The sequence below is a fragment of the Schistocerca cancellata genome, chromosome 4 (assembly GCF_023864275.1).
Source record: "Schistocerca cancellata isolate TAMUIC-IGC-003103 chromosome 4, iqSchCanc2.1, whole genome shotgun sequence".
Taxonomy (NCBI): domain Eukaryota; kingdom Metazoa; phylum Arthropoda; class Insecta; order Orthoptera; family Acrididae; genus Schistocerca; species Schistocerca cancellata.
The window spans coordinates 64,059,962-64,078,024 of NC_064629.1; the positions used below are offsets into that span (position 1 = coordinate 64,059,962).

At 47.6% G+C, this 18,063-nt stretch overlaps 1 protein-coding gene and 1 non-coding gene across 3 annotated transcripts in view; both read right to left on the reverse strand.

Annotated features, from left to right (window-relative positions):
- LOC126183359 (rab-like protein 6) overlaps positions 1 to 18,063 on the reverse strand; it is a 190,875-nt gene that overhangs the window by 41,209 nt on the left and 131,603 nt on the right. For both annotated transcript variants that reach the window (XM_049925276.1, XM_049925277.1), the window contains exon 9: positions 4,944 to 5,328. In XM_049925276.1, the coding sequence (XP_049781233.1) occupies positions 4,944 to 5,328 (385 nt within the window). The remainder of the gene's footprint in view (positions 1 to 4,943; positions 5,329 to 18,063) is intronic.
- On the reverse strand, positions 13,029 to 13,103 carry Trnas-cga (transfer RNA serine (anticodon CGA)). The gene has a single exon. It is a non-coding gene; the product is annotated as a tRNA-Ser (tRNA).

Here is an 18,063-nt window from a genome sequence, read left to right on the forward strand (position 1 = left end):
AGGATACCTCCTAATATCATGTTGGACATCCTTTTGCCTTGTGCAATGCAACTCGACTTGTCATGGACTCAACAAGCCATTGAAAGACCCCCACAGAACTAATGAGCTATGCTGCTTCTATAGTCATCCATAACTGTGAAAGTGTTGCCAATGCAGGATTTTGTGCATGAACTGACCATTCAATTACACTCCTGGAAATTGAAATAAGAACACCGTGAATTCATTGTCCCAGGAAGGGGAAACTTTATTGACACATTCCTGGGGTCAGATACATCACATGATCACACTGACAGAACCACAGGCACATAGACACAGGCAACAGAGCATGCACAATGTCAGCACTAGTACAGGGTATATCCACCTTTTGCAGCAATGCAGGCTGCTATTCTCCCATGGAGACGATCGTAGAGATGCTGGATGTAGTCCTGTGGAACGGCTTGCCATGCCATTTCCACCTGGCGCCTCAGTTGGACCAGCGTTCGTGCTGGACGTGCAGACCGCGTGAGACGACGCTTCATCCAGTCCCAAACATGCTCAATGGGGGACAGATCCGGAGATCTTGCTGGCCAGGGTAGTTGACTTACACCTTCTAGAGCACGTTGGGTGGCACGGGATACATGCGGACGTGCATTGTCCTGTTGGAACAGCAAGTTCCCTTGCCAGTCTAGGAATGGTAGAACGATGGGTTCGATGACGGTTTGGATGTACCGTGCACTATTCAGTGTCCCCTTGACGATCACCAGTGGTGTACGGCCAGTGTAGGAGATCGCTCCCCACACCATGATGCCGGGTGTTGGCCCTGTGTGCCTCGGTCGTATGCAGTCCTGATTGTGGCGCTCACCTGCACGGCGCCAAACACGCATACGACCATCATTGGCACCAAGGCAGAAGCGACTCTCATCGCTGAAGACGACACGTCTCCATTCGTCCCTCCATTCACGCCTGTCGCGACACCACTGGAGGCTGGCTGCACGATGTTGGGGCGTGAGCGGAAGACGGCCTAACGGTGTGTGGGACCGTAGCCCAGCTTCATGGAGATGGTTGCGAATGGTCCTCGCCGATACCCCAAGAGCAACAGTGTCCCTAATTTGCTGGGAAGTGGCGGTGCGGTCCCCTACGGCACTGCGTAGGATCCTACGGTCTTGGCGTGCATCCGTGCGTCGCTGCGGTCCGGTCCCAGGTCGACGGGCATGTGCACCTTCCGCCGACCACTGGCGACAACATCGATGTACTGTGGAGACCTCACGCCCCACGTGTTGAGCAATTCGGCGGTACGTCCACCCGGGCTCCCGCATGCCCACTATAAGCCCCCGCTCAAAGTCCGTCAGCTGCACATACGGTTCACGTCCACACTGTCGCGGCATGCTACCAGTGTTAAAGACTGCGATGGAGCTCCGTATGCCACGGCAAACTGGCTGACACTGACGGCGGCGGTGCACAAATGCTGCGCAGCTAGCGCCATTCGACGGCCAACACCGCGGTTCCTGGTGTGTCCGCTGTGCTGTGCGTGTGATCATTGCTTGTACAGCCCTCTCGCAGTGTCCGGAGCAAGTATGGTGGGTCTGACACACCGGTGTCAATGTGTTCTTTTTTCCATTTCCAGGAGTGTATGTCCCATACATGTTCATGGGAGTCATGTTGGGCAATCTGGGTGGCCAAATCATTCGTTAGAATTGTCCAGAATGTTCTTCAAACCAGTCGTAAACAACAGTGGCCCTGTGAAATGGCACACTGTCATCCATAAAAAATCCATCATTGTTTAAGAACAAGAAGTCCATGAATGGCTGCAAGTAAACACAGGCCACACCATTACGAAGCCACCACCAGCTTGCATAGTGCCTTGTTGACAACTTGGGTCCATCACTTCATGGGGTCTGCACCACACTCCTACCATTTAATCAGCTCTTACCAACTGAAATAGGGACTCATCTGACCAGACCACAGTTTTCCACTTGTCAAGGACCCAACTGATTGGTCACGAGCCCCAGAAAGATGCAGCAGGTGATGTCACGCTGTTAGCAAAGGCACTTGCGTCAGCTGTTTGACTGATTTTTGCAGTTATTTGAATCAGTGTTGCTTATCTGTCGGTATTGAAAATTCTATGTAAATGCTGCTGATCTTGGTCATTAAGTGAAGGCCATCAGCCACTGCATTGTTTGTGGTGAGAGGTAATGCCTGAAATTGGTATTCTTGGCACACTCTTGACACTGTGGATCTTGCAATATTGAATTCCCTAACGATTTATGAAATGGAATGTTCTGTGTGTCTAGCTACAACTACCATTCCGCATTCAAAGCCTGTTTTAATTCCTGTTGTGTGGCTATAATCGCATAAGAAACCTTTTCATATGAATTACCTGAGTAGAAATGACAGCTCTGCCAATATACTACCCTTTTATACTTTGTGTATGGGGTACTACTACCATCTGTATGTGCAAATATCATTATCCTGTGACTTTTGTCACTTTAGTGTAGATGCCATCTTTCTGTACATTGGCATGCAAAACATAAGGACAAAAGTAGCTTTCACATGACATGTCACTGGGAAGTAATAAAGCTTGATGAAACTTGGACAAAAAAAACTGCTACAGTGTAATACAGAAGACAACTGAAAGATGAAAGAAATACACCGTGAGATGAACAGAAATGACAGTTTTATCCAAAGACAATTCTTACACTGAAGCCAGCGGGTTTATGATGGTTCCCTGGACATTACAAAAGGCAGAATATGGTTCTTAACAGTGTTCCACTCGTCCACCTGTACATTTGACAACTGCTGGATGGGCGCTGGTGCATATGGGTGTGCTGCAAAACATCTCCCCATTGCATCCAACACATGCTCAAAGGGCTTCAAGTTGAAGGAATGGACAGGTGAGGCCATTCACCGAATATCCTCTCGTTTCAAGACCTCCTCCAGCTGTGCTGTTTGATGCAGTGTCGCATTATTATCCATAAAAATAAAGTCAGGGTTGAATACACCCCTGGGAAGATGCAGAAGGGGGAGGAGTACAGTGACGTGTGTTCCTCCATGCATTGACCAGTGAGTGCACCATGTTAAAAGACTTGAAGGTCAGTAAGCGAATCCAACATTATTGCTCACCATGAAAACAATCATGTTCGACAACGTTTCTGGGTGCATTGTGTGTTCCCACCTCTCGCCATATGAGGGTGCATCCAAAATCACTAGTCAAGCCACATATGTTCTCATCCGAGAAGAGCATGTGACCCCACTTCTTGTAGGTCCAGTCTGTATGCTCTAGGCATCATTGCAAATGGAGCTGCAGTAGTGCGGGTATCAACAGAAAACAATGTACTGGTCCTTGGGCAAAAAGACCACCCCATGCAGTTGCCATATCACTGTGAAGTGTGAGATTGCATGGCTTCTAGTTCTGTTAAATGTGTTGCAATTTCATGCAGAGTTTGGCAGGGGTCCCTTCTTGCCTGTTGCACAATGTAGCAGTTATCTTCATCTGCCGACGTAGTTGACCATTATCAACCACCTACTCTTCTTCGGTCAGCAGTGACTGTGGTTTGGAATGGTTCCCATGCATGTGAAACAATGCTGTGAGCAATATCAAACTTCTGGGCAACACTCATCACACTTTGCTCTCCTTCCAATTTCCATGATTCTACCCTATGTGGAGTCATCCAGATGTTGTCTCCAGGTCACCACAGTAAATCATAACTGCTTGCTGACTGACACACACATTGCCTTTTCCCATTTCTTCAACCACCTCATCCTGCAGGGCTACCCCTATCTGGTAGTCATGCTGACCTAATGCAATGTGATATCCCGCTTTCTCTGCATGACTCGGAGACTTCTGCCAACAAGTTCCTGCACTTTTACTCATTTCTATTGCATTATTAATATATTATATTAATTTATCTATCTCATCCTTAAGTTTTGCAGACTAAGTTATTTAAGGCAGACTCTACGACTCGTATTCTTCACAAATTTGTCACAGGAGCCAGAGTTCATCCATCTTCCAGCTAAGTGACATTGTAAGATGCCATTAGAGAATCTGATGGCCTTCATCAATGTTGTCAGGGGATAAGAGGGTGTCACCTTAGCATGCACCATGTACGTGATGTAATTCAGCCAATCAGATGTCATTTTATGAACACAGATATGGGAGCCCCACCAGTTTCATAACAGTCAGACTTAGCTCCCTGATGATGCTAATGGAGGCAATCATCTAAAGCTCAGAGTTTTATCTGAATTTGATGCAGCAAGATGACATGCAAACTTTTTACCCAAGAGCTCTATTGCAAAAAACCTTGTAGCCATTTTGCAGAGGTTGTTTTTGCCCCTAATATTTTTATCACACTTTCCAATATTTTTTGAGAAACATAAGCATTCATAATCACAAAGGAAATTAAAGAATATATGCATGATAAAACAGTTGTCAAAATACAAAGTTTTTTCTGAAAGTGTCTCAGTAAGATGTTCTAGAACAAAAAACAGACATTATTCTTATGATATGCTTCTGTATTATGAAAATATTGTCCTTGTAAGTCACAAGAATCTCCCCCTCATCCCCTCCTAAAAAAAAAAAAAGAGCAATTTTAAATATGAATAATAAACTAACTCCATCAATCATTTATCTCTTATCAATTGTTTACATCTAAGCTAAGGGTTCTCCAATCATGGTTGGGCTCTATATATGATACGAAGCATGTGGTATAGAAAAAAAATTTAAAATCAACAAAGAAACTCATCAGTATTGGAGTCATACTGTGTCAGTTTTAAACTGTAGTAAAGACTGATACAGACATATCTGCACTGCACACCATCATGCAATCAAGTAACCACAAACATGTAAAATCTATAGCAATAAATGTTGATTACCGGCCATTTCTTTCTAAATTTTCTATTTACTATTCCTACTGGAACAAGTAACCCTTGATCTAGAGGCTAAAAAGAGTTGAATACACAACACCAACCTTAACTTTCTCTCTTCTGTGGTCCTTCATAGTGACAGGACTGGACGCTGTGGAGCTGTCAGGTGTCTGTAAAGGTCCTAGCAAATGTAAATTTATATTTGAATAAGTATTAGAATTGATCTTCCAGTTCTGAGCACCCAGGCCAAATTCATCTTTGCTTTCTTGCATACTTTGTGACTTCTTCTCAATGTTTAAAAGCGAATCAAACTTCTCTGACATAATGTTAAATTCTGTGTTATCCATTGTGTCCTGCTTGTCACTGTATAATTTATTGGAGGAAATTATATAATGATCATCTTTTGCATTAAAGCTGTTGGTCACCTCATCTTCTGGGTCAAGTTCATCTTGAAACCTTGTGACAAGAGGATTTGTATTGTCCACATCACTGTAAATCAAGCAAAAAGACACATGAAAATTAAATTTAATTTGTACATATAAAAGTTGTGCACATTTTTAATAACTGTAATAATTTTTTTTTTAAATAAAATGGTAGTGGTAATTGCTCCTCAGCTATTGTGCTTTCATCTTTCACCAGAGCTCACAGATATTCTCTCCTCTGTCAATCTATAGTGTCCAAGATGAGGCAGCTAAGGTGGCATCAGAAGATGAAAGAGGCCATAGGCATGGAGCAGGGGAGGTAGTGATAAGAATATGAAGACACAGTTCCTGAGAGAAGATGAGGAGGAGGAGAATTAGGATTAGGAAGGGTGGAGGGGGGGGAGAGGGGGGGGGGAGAGAGAGGGGGGGGGAGAGGTTGGTTGGTTGGTTTAAGGATTAAAGGGACCAAACTGCAGAGGTCATCGGTCCCTTTTTCCAAAAAATACCCACAGAGAATAAACAAAAAACGTTCAACAGAATAGGAGACAGACGACACAGAACAAAAGAAACGTAGACAAGGACCAGACAAAACGAAATAAAATCACACAGTGTGTGACGGTGGTTGGCCGACCAGAGGAACAAAAAAAGGAAAAGCCAACCACCGAAAACACATTAAAAACTGAGTTGAAAACTGTAGGCCAAACGCCAGAATCAACACAAAACAATAAAATAAAACAGAAACACTCAGATTAAATGATAAAAAACCCCTGCCCGAATAAAACGCAAAACTAAGCCAGCCATAGCAGGGTCATCTGTTAAAAGGGCAGGGAGCGTGTCAGGCAGTGCGAACGTCTGCCTGAGCACAGCTAAAAGCGGACACTCCAATAAAATATGGACCACAGATAAAACGGAGCCGCAGCGACATACAGGTGCGTCCGCACGGCGCAATAAGTGGCCGTGCATCATCCATGTGTGCCCAATGCGCAGCCGGCAGAGGACAACAGACTCCTTGCGAGAGACCCGCAAGGAGGACCACCACACATCGGTCGTCGCCTTAACAGCCCGCAGTTTATTCGGAGATGTCATGCCACGCCACTCATCAGTCCACATTCCAAGCACCTTACGGCGCAACACCAACTGCTGATCACGAGCCGGGAGGCCGATCTCCAAAGCTGGGGCGTCGATCGCCCCTTTGGCCAGCCTGTCAACACATTCGTTCCCTGGGACGCCAACGTGACCTGGCGTCCAAACAAAGACCACCAAATGACCAGAGTGGGTAATGGCAGAAACAGACTCCTGAATAGAGGACACCAGAGGAGAAGAGGTATAGCAGCGGTCGATGGCCTGGAGGCTGCTCAGGGAGTCACTGCAGATGACAATGGACGTACCTGAGCAGGAATGCATATGCTCAAGAGTGCGCAATACGGCCACCAGCTCTGCAGTAAAAATACTGCAGCCAGCCAGCAAGGATCGCTGTTCAACATGGGCAGCGTGAGCAAAAGCGTAGGCAGTGCGACCATCAACCAGGGAACCATCAGTGTAGACAGTCTCACAGCCTGAAAATGAGGCGAGGAGCGCAAGAAAACGGCGACGGAGGGCCACAGGCGGAACCGGGTCCTTGGGTCCCTGTGCTAAGTCCAGATGGACAGACGGCCGGGGCAAACACCAGGGAGGCGTAGGTGCATGGACCCGGAAGGGAGGCAGAAGAGGGGATGACCCCAGTTCCGACAGCAGGGACTGGACGCGGACAGCTATGGAAAGCCCAGACCGAGGTCGCCGTTCGGGCAGATGGAGGACCATGGCAGGGAAAAGCAGGTGACAATTGGGATGGCCCGGCGAGCAATGCACGTGGACAGCATAGTCGGCGAGCAGTCGATGGCGGCGAATCCGCAGCGGGGGATCCCCGGCCTCCACCAGTAGACTATCCACGGGGCTCGTACGAAAAGCGCCAGTTGCAAGCCGAACCCCACAGTGGTGTATGGGGTCTAACAACGTCAACACTGAGGGTGATGCAGACCCATAGGCCAGGCTCCCATAATCAAGCCTGGACTGCACAAGGGCTCTGTACAATCACAACAGCGTGCAGCGATCTGCACCCCAAGACGTGTGGCTCAGGCAGCGGAGGGCGTTGAGGTGCCGCCAGCACTTTTGCTTCAGCTGAGTAATATGAGGAACCCATGTGAGCCGGGCATCAAAGACAAGTCCCAAGAAGCGGCACGTGTCCACCACTTCAAGCAGGTGGCCGTCGAGGTAAAGTTCAGGATGAGGGTGGACCGTCCGACGCCTGCAAGAGTGCTTAACTCGAGTCTTGGCTGCAGAGAACTGAAAACCATGAGTCAGAGCCCACGATGCTGCCTTGCGAACGGCTACTTGCAGCCTGCGTTCGGCGACTCCCGTAGTCGTGGAGCTAAAGGAGATGCAGAAGTCGTCGGCATACAAAGAAGGAGACACCGACGACCCCACGGCTGCAGCCAGACCATTAATGGCCACTAGAAATAAGGAGACGCTCAACACCGAGCCCTGCGGGACCCCATTTTCCTGTGTATAAGATGAACTAGAGGCGGCACTGACTTGCACCCGGAAAGAGCGGCGCAATAGAAAGGTTTGAAGAAAAGCCGGGAGCCGACAACGAAGACACCACTCATGCAACGTAGCAAGGATGTGATGCCTCCATGTGGTGTCATACGCCTTCCGCAGATCAAAAAATACAGCAACGAGATGCTGACGTCGGGCAAAGGTCGTACGGATAGCAGATTCCAGCCACACCAAATTGTCTGCAGCAGACCGGCCCCGATGGAAGCCACCCTGGGATGGAGCGAGGAGACCGCGCGGCTTAAGGACCCAACACAAACGCCGCCCCACCATACGTTCGAGCAATTTGCACAAAACATTGGTGAGGGTAATGGGACGATAGCTGTCCACCGCCAGTGGGTCCGCACCGGGCTTCAAGATGGGGACAATAACACCCTCTCGCCATTGCGACGGGAACACGCCCTCGCTCCAAATGCGGTTAAAGATGGTGAGGATGTCTCTCTGGCAGTCCCTGGAGAGATGCTTCAGCATCTGTGCGTGGATGCAGTCCGGTCCTGGTGCTGTATCAGGGCAATCGGCGAGGGCAGCGAGGAATTCCCTCTCGCTGAAAGGAGCATTGTATTTTTCAGAACGACGCGTGTGGAATGATAACGGCGTCTGCTCAGCTCGCTCCTTGCGAGAGCGAAAGGCGGGGGGGGGTAAGTTGCAGTCGCAGAGCTCTTAGCAAAGTGCGCGGCAAGGTGTTCAGCAATGGCGGCAGCGTCCGTGCAGACAGCGCCAACCAAGGAGATCCCAGGGACACCCATAGGGGACTGGTATCCATAAATCCGCCGGATCCGGGACCACACGAGCGAGGGGGAGACATGGGAGCCCAAGGATGAGACATACCTCTCCCAGCACTCCTGCTTACGGCATGCAATAAGATGATGGGCCAAGGCATGGAGCCTCTTAAAGGCGATGAGGGTCTCCAGAGACAGGTGCCGCCTATGATGCTGGAGAGCCCGCCTACGGTCGCGAATAGCCTCAGCAATCTCCGGCAACCACCAGGGTACAGCCCTCCTCCGAGGGAGTCCAGAAGAGCGGGGGATGGCAGTCTCGGCCGCAGAAATGATTGACGCGGTCAAGACACGGACCACCTCATCGATGTCACCCTGTGGGGGAGACTCAATGGTTGCAGCGGAAGTAAAAGCCAGCCAGTCTGCCCTGTTGAGAGCCCAGCGGGGCAGGCGCCCAGAAGAATGACACTGGGGCAGTGACAAATAGATGGGAAAATGGTCGCTACCACACAGGTCAGGATGCACTCTCCAGTGGAGGGATGGGACAAGTCTGGGGCTGCAAAGAGAGAGATCGATGGCCAAGAACGAGCCATGGGCCACACTGAAATGCGTGGGAGCACCGGTGTTCAAGAGGCTAAGGTCGAGCTGAGCCAACACATGCTCCACGGCACGACCGCGGTCATCGGAGACAGTCCCACCCCATATAGGGTTGTGGGCATTGAAATCGCCCAGAAGCAGCAACGGTGGTGGGAGTTAAGCCAGCAGCGCAGCCAAGACATGTCGGGGGAGCTCCCCATCCGGAGGAATGTAAACAGAGCAAACAGTAATAGCCGGCAAGAGCTCAACCCTGACAGCGACTGCCTCTAAAGGTGTCAGAAGGGGTACTAGCGAGCTACAGACAGAGTGGTGAACAAAGAGGCAAACTCCACCTGACGCTCGTTGACAGGCAGCACGGTTCTTATAGTATCCCCGATAACCGCGAAGGGCGAGGGTCCGCATTGCTGGAAACCAAGTTTCCTGCAGAGCAATGCAGAGAACAGGGGAAACACTCAGAAGCATCCACAGCTCAGGCAGGTGGCGGAAATAACCGCCGCAATTCCACTGGAGAATGGAAGCAGTAAGGGACTGGGAGGGCGTGAAGGCAACTAAGAGGCAGACGGCGCCTCAGAGCCAACTGCCGCCACCGGGGGAGAGTCAGCTGTGTCCATAGGAAAGGCCCCCGAGGGTTCCGTGAGGGCGAGATCCACGGCAGAGGCGAGGATCTCCACCTCATCCCCGGAGCCAGGACTATGTACAGCAGGCGGTGCTGAAACCGCCGGAACGTCCTTCTTCTTGGACACGTTCCGTTCCTTCTTCTCGCGTCTGCCCTTAGGGTGAGAGGGCTGGGAGAGCTTCTCTGAAGGAGCGTCGGAGGCTGACGATGACGCAGAAGCCCTACGACCAGCAGGTGGCGGAACCTTCAGCCACTGGCTGACACCCGGCTAGGTAGGAGAAGAAACGGAGGAAGGGAGAGCCCCAAGGGACCCCTTCTGCGAGAGAGGAACTGGCAGAGGCAACGCCGGCAGAGAAGGAGGGGGAGGGATCAAGCCCCCCGGTTGTGGAGCAGATGTCACTCCCGAATTAAGCGTGGGGGGAGCGACAGAAGAGGGTTTGCCCCCAACTGCTAAGGGGGCAACAGAGGAAGGCTTGCCCCCAGACACGAGGGGGGCAGACAGAGATGCACGGGCTCGAGGGCCCACTGAAGGCGGCACAGATGAGGTGACAACCACCGCTCGCGAGTGCGATGATAACGTGGCTGCAGCATAAGATGTTCGAAGGGAAGCAGGATACAACCTTTCAAATTTCAGTTTTGCCTCTCGATAAGTAAGCCGGTCCAGGGTCTTAAATGCCATTCTCTTCCGCTCCTTATGAAGAACGGGACAATCTGGCGAGCATGGAGAGTGGTGCTCCCCACAGTTGACACATACAGGCGGAAGCGCACATGGAGAATTGGGATGAGAGGGGCGTCCGCAATCTCGACATGTGGCGCTGGATGGGCAACGGGAGGACATGTGCCCAAACTTCCAGCACTGGAAGCACCGCATCGGGGGAGGGACGTATGGCTTGACGTCACAACGGTAAACCATTACCTTGACCTTCTCGGGCAAGACATCACCCTCGAAGGCCAAGATAAAGGCACCGGTGGCCACCCTGTTAGTCTTGGGTCCTCTATGTACACGACGGACAAAATGTACACCACGTCGTTCCAAGTCGGCTCTCAGCTCATCGTCGGATTGTAACAATAGGTCACGGTGGTAAATAATCCCCTGCGCCATATTTAAGCTACTGTTGGGAGTGACGGTAACAGGGACATCACCCAGCTTATCACACAAGAGCAACGCTCGTGACTGGGCTGGGGAGGACGTCTTGAGGAGGATGGACCCACTCCTCATTTTAGACAACCCTGCCACTTCCCCAAACTTATCCTCCAGGTGTTCCACAAAAAACAGAGGCTTCGTCGTAAGAAAGGAGTCACCATCAGTCCTGCTGCAGACAAGGTATTGTGGTACGTAAGGCTCCCGCTTGGCACTAGATCTGCGTTCCTCCCACGGCGCAGCCAACGAGGGGAACGACTGAGGGTCATATTGCACAGCATCAAACTCAACTCTGCCTCGCTTAGAGACGCTGGTGGCCATGCGACCACCAGCTTCGTGTGATTTATTGCACTTCATTGCGCCACATCCGCCCAGATGCCACCTTCTCCAAACGAGGGCTCTCCCCAAGGGCGCCACCCAGCCAAAGCAACGGGTACCTGGCCGATATCCCGTTGCCCTGAGTCCCCGTGCCCCAGACAAGATGGGCACATACTCCTTGGCATGCGTGGGGAGGAAACAGCTCTGGCATCTGTAGTGCGATCCCTGCGTGGTTAGGGGGCTACCACCAAGAGGGTACATGACGACCCCACCACAACGGACTGGCTACCGTGCTGGATTTTAGGTGCTGAAAGGGTCCACAGTTGTCGGGGGCGCTAAGAAAGGGATTGCGCACAAGATGAGAAGGAGGCAACCCAGAAGACGTTGGGTGTAAATCCCACCACAATAGGTAGCATGCAAGATGGTGGTGCATGATGGACCAATAGAAAAACACCATGTAAGGCGTCCTTCCCCAGAGGGAGGGAGAGAGGGAGAGGGAGGGAGGGGGGGAGAGAGGGAGAGGGAGGGAGGGGGGAGGGAGAGGGAGAGGGAGGGAGAGAGAGAGAGAGAGAGAGAGAGAGTCTGGAAAGGCGGGGAGCTACTGAGAGAGGAATGAAAGAGGTGGGGAGTGGTAAGAAATGACAGCAGAGGTACAAGACTGCTACATGCTTCTAGGTAAGGATGGCTAATTCAATTGCCCATGAATATACAAGAGTAAGTCAATTATTACCCCCAGTTTACCTATATTTTTGTTTATTTTGGTAGTACTGTCATTTTAGGTTGACGGCACATGCATTGTTTATTTGTTGTTATATCTTTGCAATTTTCAAGCTGCTAGGTTAGTTTTGTTATCACTGACATGCTGTTAATCATGGCTGCTTCGCTGTCTATTTGTGTCTATCTTGGCTATGATAATGCATTCACTATGCTGTTCATAGTACCTTATCCAAATTCCTATTTTCTTATTCATTATTAAACACACTCCTGCCTTACCCTTACTTGACTTTATATTTATAACCATGCATTCACCTAACTAGAAGTCCTGTTCTTACTGCCACAGAACACAAGGAATATTCTATCCAAACATCTTTCCTACGCCTCTCTCAAGGTGGCATTATGCCACTCACCCAAGATCTATAACTTCCCTGTCAATTTATATTCCACTCAAACTATCAAGTTCCGTAGGTCATACAATCACATCAATTTGAAAGATCTGGACGTAATATTTCTGCCACACATCCATCCACTACCTCCTGTTACAGTCCTTTCACTAGTATATACTTTATTTCCCCAACTATAAGACGACCCTGAATATAACTTGATCCCATTTTTTAAGGAACTCCTTGAGAAATTTTTACCTTTATCATATCCTGCCTAATAAAAATTACACATTGTTTTAGAAATATAAAGTGGCTATGTAAAAAAAGTTAATATTACACTTATCATAAACTTATGCATTTGAAACTTCCTGGCAGATTAAAACTGTGTGCCCGACCGAGACTCGAACTCGGGACCTTTGCCTTTCGCGGGCAAGTGCTCTACCAACTGAGCTACCGAAGCACGACTCACGCCCGGTACTCACAGCTTTACTGCTGCCAGTACCTCGTCTCCTACCTTCCAAACTTTACAGAAGCTCTCCTGCAAACCTTGCAGAACTAGCACTCCTGAAAGAAAGGATATTGCGGAGACATGGCTTAGCCACAGCCTGGGGGATGTTTCCAGAATGAGATTTTCACTCTGCAGTGGAGTGTGCGCTGATATGAAACTTCCTGGCAGATTAAAACTGTTTGCCCGACCGAGACTCGAACTCGGGACCTTTGCCTTTCGCGGGCAAGTGCTCTACCAACTGAGCTACCGAAGCACGACTCACGCCCGGTACTCACAGCTTTACTTCTGCCAGTACCTCGTCTCCTACCTTCCAAACTTTACAGAAGCTCTCCTGCAAACCTTGCAGAACTAGCACTCCTGAAAGAAAGGATATTGCGGAGACATGGCTTAGCCACAGCCTGGGCAGGGTGTCTATGTGGACAAGGAAAAAATATTCCCAGATTTTTCCCGGATTTCCCGGTTAAAAACACACTTTCTCCCGGATGACAGTATATTTTCCCCTATCACTCCTTTGAATGGTTATGGTTTTGTACACGGGCATACAATTTCCCGGCACTTTAGAAAACGAAACTCAGAGAAAAAAGACACGTTTTGGAAATATCTTTGATGTGCAGCAACATGTACGCTGCGTATTTTCGAATTACGAAAACATACATTAGAAAATCCACCAAACACCGCATGTTACTTCCCGAACCATTGAAACCGAGATTTCGATGCGCTTTTGTAAGCCGTTCATAACTCATGTCACGTGATCTCGCCAGGCGATGACAGAGGATATTCAGAGCATAGGACACCTGATGTAGTCAGCCAATAGCAACATCAGTGTTACGTAGCGCGCCAAACAGGGAAAGTTAATAGTTTAAATTAATATACAGTGTTGTTACAAGAAACGCAAAGCTTTCAAATAAAATATTGGTCTCAAGCTGCAAGAGAAGCTAAGCTTTCGCATATACTGTTGATCTTTTTTGCGCGTGTTACACTTTAAGAGATATCATACAAATGTGCCTGTAAAATTTTTAATAATGACATAAATGTCTGATCTTCAGGGTTCGAAATGCTTCTAAATGGCTCGTCATCAGACAGCTGATTTTTAAATGAGAGTCAAACGCTTTGTGATTTAATAAATTCACGGTCCATTCTTGTGCGTAGTTCAACTTACGTAAAAGGATATTTACTTTGAAAGTAACGCTTTTCAAACCACCAATCGTAATATTTTCCCGCGACCTGTTACAAATAGGTTAGTTTCAGCAGTTGCCAGAGAGCGCAGGTAACAGGCGACACCGCGCTTGGGTAGGTATCATGACGTAGGAAGCCCGTATGTACGTACGTGTAAAAGATCATCAATGAAAGATGATACTGCAAGAGCATCGGAATTTCGTGGTTGGTTGGTTTTGGGGAAGGAGACCAGACAGCGTGGTCATCGGTCTCATCGGATTAGGGAAGGAAGTCGGCCGTGCCCTGTCATAGGAACCATCCCGGCATTTGCCTGGAGTGATTTAGGGAAATCACGGAAAACCTAAATCAGGATGGCCGGACGCGGGATTGAACCGTCGTCCTTCCGAATGCGAGTCCAGTGTCTTACCACTGCGCCACCTCGCTCGGTGGAATTTCGTGAACCATATTAAAATGTGCACATTTAAAGTGCATACTTAAAGGCACACTCGTATGTCCAGATTCCCAATGAAGTACCGTAGACCCCGACCTGATATTAAGCTTTTAAGTGTGATTTTCAGGATGTAAATTTTCTTGGAGCACCAGTACTGTATTATATCACGTTTGGTTCTTTATTATGGCATAATGCCATACGTGCTAGAAAATGAAAACGTGCACTTGAAATGCAGCGAACAGTTGAAACTACCCAGTACTGTGGAATTAAACATTTCGTTTCAGATACATTGACTGCCTCTGCGGAAAAGATTAGCAAAAGTCAAATTTCTTTAGCAAACAGACAAAAATAACTTCATTGTTCCGCAAGGCGATTAATGCTTGACTGTCAGAAAGGTGGAAATAAAATAAAATCTGAAACTAATGACATATTTCAGCCTTTAGTAATTATGTGAATGTGTTTTAATTCACTTGATAGCTCCCGGCCACGTATATCTGTTTTGTTTTCATTTGACGTGAAGAGTAAATGAAGGGGAAACAGCAAAATCACTGAACGTAAACATGGGTCACGTGGGGACTACCCACTATAGCTCAGATTGCTCTGCGCATCAGCCCCGGATCTACGACATTTGCGAACCGGGTCAATACTAAAAAAAATCGAATTTTCAAAATATGTTCATCTTGTAGCGCACATCTTTCTGAAAAGTATGAAACATAAAACATATGTATTTGAGGAAATGTAAGACATATTATTTGGTCTTAAGTATGCCCAAGTGCAGTTCCATGCCTCTTCATAAAGCATTTTTCTACTGCACGTCCAAACTATATTTAGGAGAGTGGAAATTGAAATATCCTGTGGTGCCTCTCCTGCTCCCAGTCGGCCGGTTTGGCAGCCTGCCTCTCTTAAAAAAAAATCTCGCAATCAATAGCGGATGGGATTATTTGTAATCGAGAGAACAAGAACTCTTCGCAAAATCTGAACTCTTCATTGCCCATTAGTTAATAACTTGCTGTTTTGTGTGTCATAAAATTAAATATAGGATATATAAAACCAGTACTGACAAGAGATAAGCAAGAAATTACACATTTCTTCAAACCTTAGCTCCTAGCATTTTTTTCTCTCTAATCTTGCTACAGCTTTACATGGCGTGTTTTCCTTTGTGTGAAAGAGTCTTTTACCTCATCAAAGTTTGTCAAACGTTTTGCTACATGGAAAATCGAAATGTAGTTATCTAATACTGAAAAAGCTGTTAATACAAATAATACCCAAGACTGATGTGGTTTCTCGATCTGATTACGTCTATTTTGTCACTGTCTGCTAGATAAAACAAAATAGGCCTTTCTAATACGGCAGCAATTTTATAACACACCAAATAAACGAGACTGTTTTGGCACAAATGGTCATTTTTATAACACGACAGAATATAATCCAATAAGTATCAATATCAAATGCCTATTAGGCCTACTACAACCAAAAAGCTTTACGTTAGGAAATAGTTTCACGTTTCATTCATATGCACCAGCTTCTCTAGCATGACATCGAAAACTAGTATTACGAAATTTTTATATAAATTTGGAATCGTCTTATTCTTCCATAATTTGTGTGATGTCCTCGTTTCTTCTCCGTCCTCGTTCTAACAAACAATCCTGTCATCACCAATTCTGTAGCTATTGCTGCCACTGTCAAAATTTGTTCGCCGATTAACTTCACTAACCCTGCCAGAATCACTGGTTTAGTTCTCCCGCAATTATTCTCCGGTTAGGCGTTCTTACGTGTTCGTACAACACGTTTTCCGCGTTACTTCCATAATAGAACTTAAGCGGCTGGTAACCGGGGACTGTACTACTGGTCCTTACTAGTGTAGCAATCTGTCCAAACATTTTCTGTCATAACTTCAATTTCTTGGTCACACCGAGAAGATAATACATAATCTTTCTCACCTGTTATTCCTGTCAGTCGTTTATTTCCATTCTGATAGTATGAATTTATTGATTTCACTAGTAATTATAAGAACGCTGATCATTCCCACACACAATCAGCCACATAATCAGACAGCGATTGCCATTCATCCATTCGGCTTTACTCCACTCAGCTCGTATAGCCCCGTCCCCTTTTGTCTGTGGAAAGTTTATTTCTAGATGCGACGAGGATTCTCCTGACAGAGACATCACGTACACTATGCATGCATTCAAAAGTCAGCTTATGATACATTCAGAAATCAACTTAAAATGTGTTCAAATACCAACAGAGAAGCGTTTCAAAATCATATGACTAATTGATAGGCAAATGTGCGCTGGATGCTAGGTGCTTTGTGAAACAAGTTTTTTTCCCCTCAAGAATATGAATTAGGTGCCCCCTTTTCCCGGAAGTATCTAGCTGCTTGCTGCGACTGCTTGCACAGCCAACAGCCACATTCCTGTTGACAGAAGCGGGAGAATCTACTACTCAAACGTGACTCTACTGCGCATGCGCATGAGCCCGCGCGTTAACTACTAAAACAAATCGAATGTAAACAGTTGCGACTTTACGCTCATTGGAGGCAATTTGTTGTTATGAAGCACTGCATAGTCTTCCTAAAGCCTTTGACACATTTTCAGTCTGCAGACGCGTGAATGAGCACTTGTGTCGTCGTTGTATATGGCGCATTTTCTTTGCAATTTAAGTTATTTTCGTTTTTTCTCTTGTTTATGTTTTATTGTTGAAGTATTATTCTGCAGTAGCGGGATACAGTAATATCTTTTGTTAGTGTGTCGGTTCTTACTAGTCAAAATTACAAAAATTTAACTGAAAACTAAAACAATGAAAAATTCCCGGAATTCTAAAAATATCCCGGGTTTTTCCCGGTTTTCTCCTGGATGAAAAAAATCCCGGGTTTTTCCCGGATCTCCCGGTTGTCCCGGGTCGTAGACACCCTGCTGGGGGATGTTTCCAGTATGAGATTTTCACTCTGCAGCGGAGTGTGCGCTGATATGAAACTTCCTGGCAGATTAAAACTGTGTGCCCGACCGAGACTCGAACTCGGGACCTTTGCCTTTCGCGGGCAAGTGCTCTACCAACTGAGCTACCGAAGCACGACTCACGCCCGGTACTCACAGCTTTACTTCTGCCAGTACCTCGTCTCCTACCTTCCAAACTTTACAGAAGCTCTCCTGCAAACCTTGCAGAACTAGCACTCCTGAAAGAAAGGATATTGCGGAGACATGGCTTAGCCACAGCCTGGGGGATGTTTCCAGAATGAGATTTTCACTCTGCAGCGGAGTGTGCGCTGATATGAAACTTCCTGGCAGATTAAAACTGTGTGCCCGACCGAGACTCGAACTCGGGACCTTTGCCTTTCGCGGGCAAGTGCTCTACCAACTGAGCTACCGAAGCACGACTCACGCCCAGTACTCACAGCTTTACTTCTGCCAGTACCTCGTCTCCTACCTTCCAAACTTTACAGAAGCTCTCCTGCAAACCTTGCAGAACTAGCACTCCTGAAAGAAAGGATATTGCGGAGACATGGCTTAGCCACAGCCTTGGGGATGTTTCCAGAATGAGATTTTCACTCTGCAGCAGAGTGTGCGCTGATATGAAATTTCCTGGCAGATTAAAACTGTGTGCTCGAC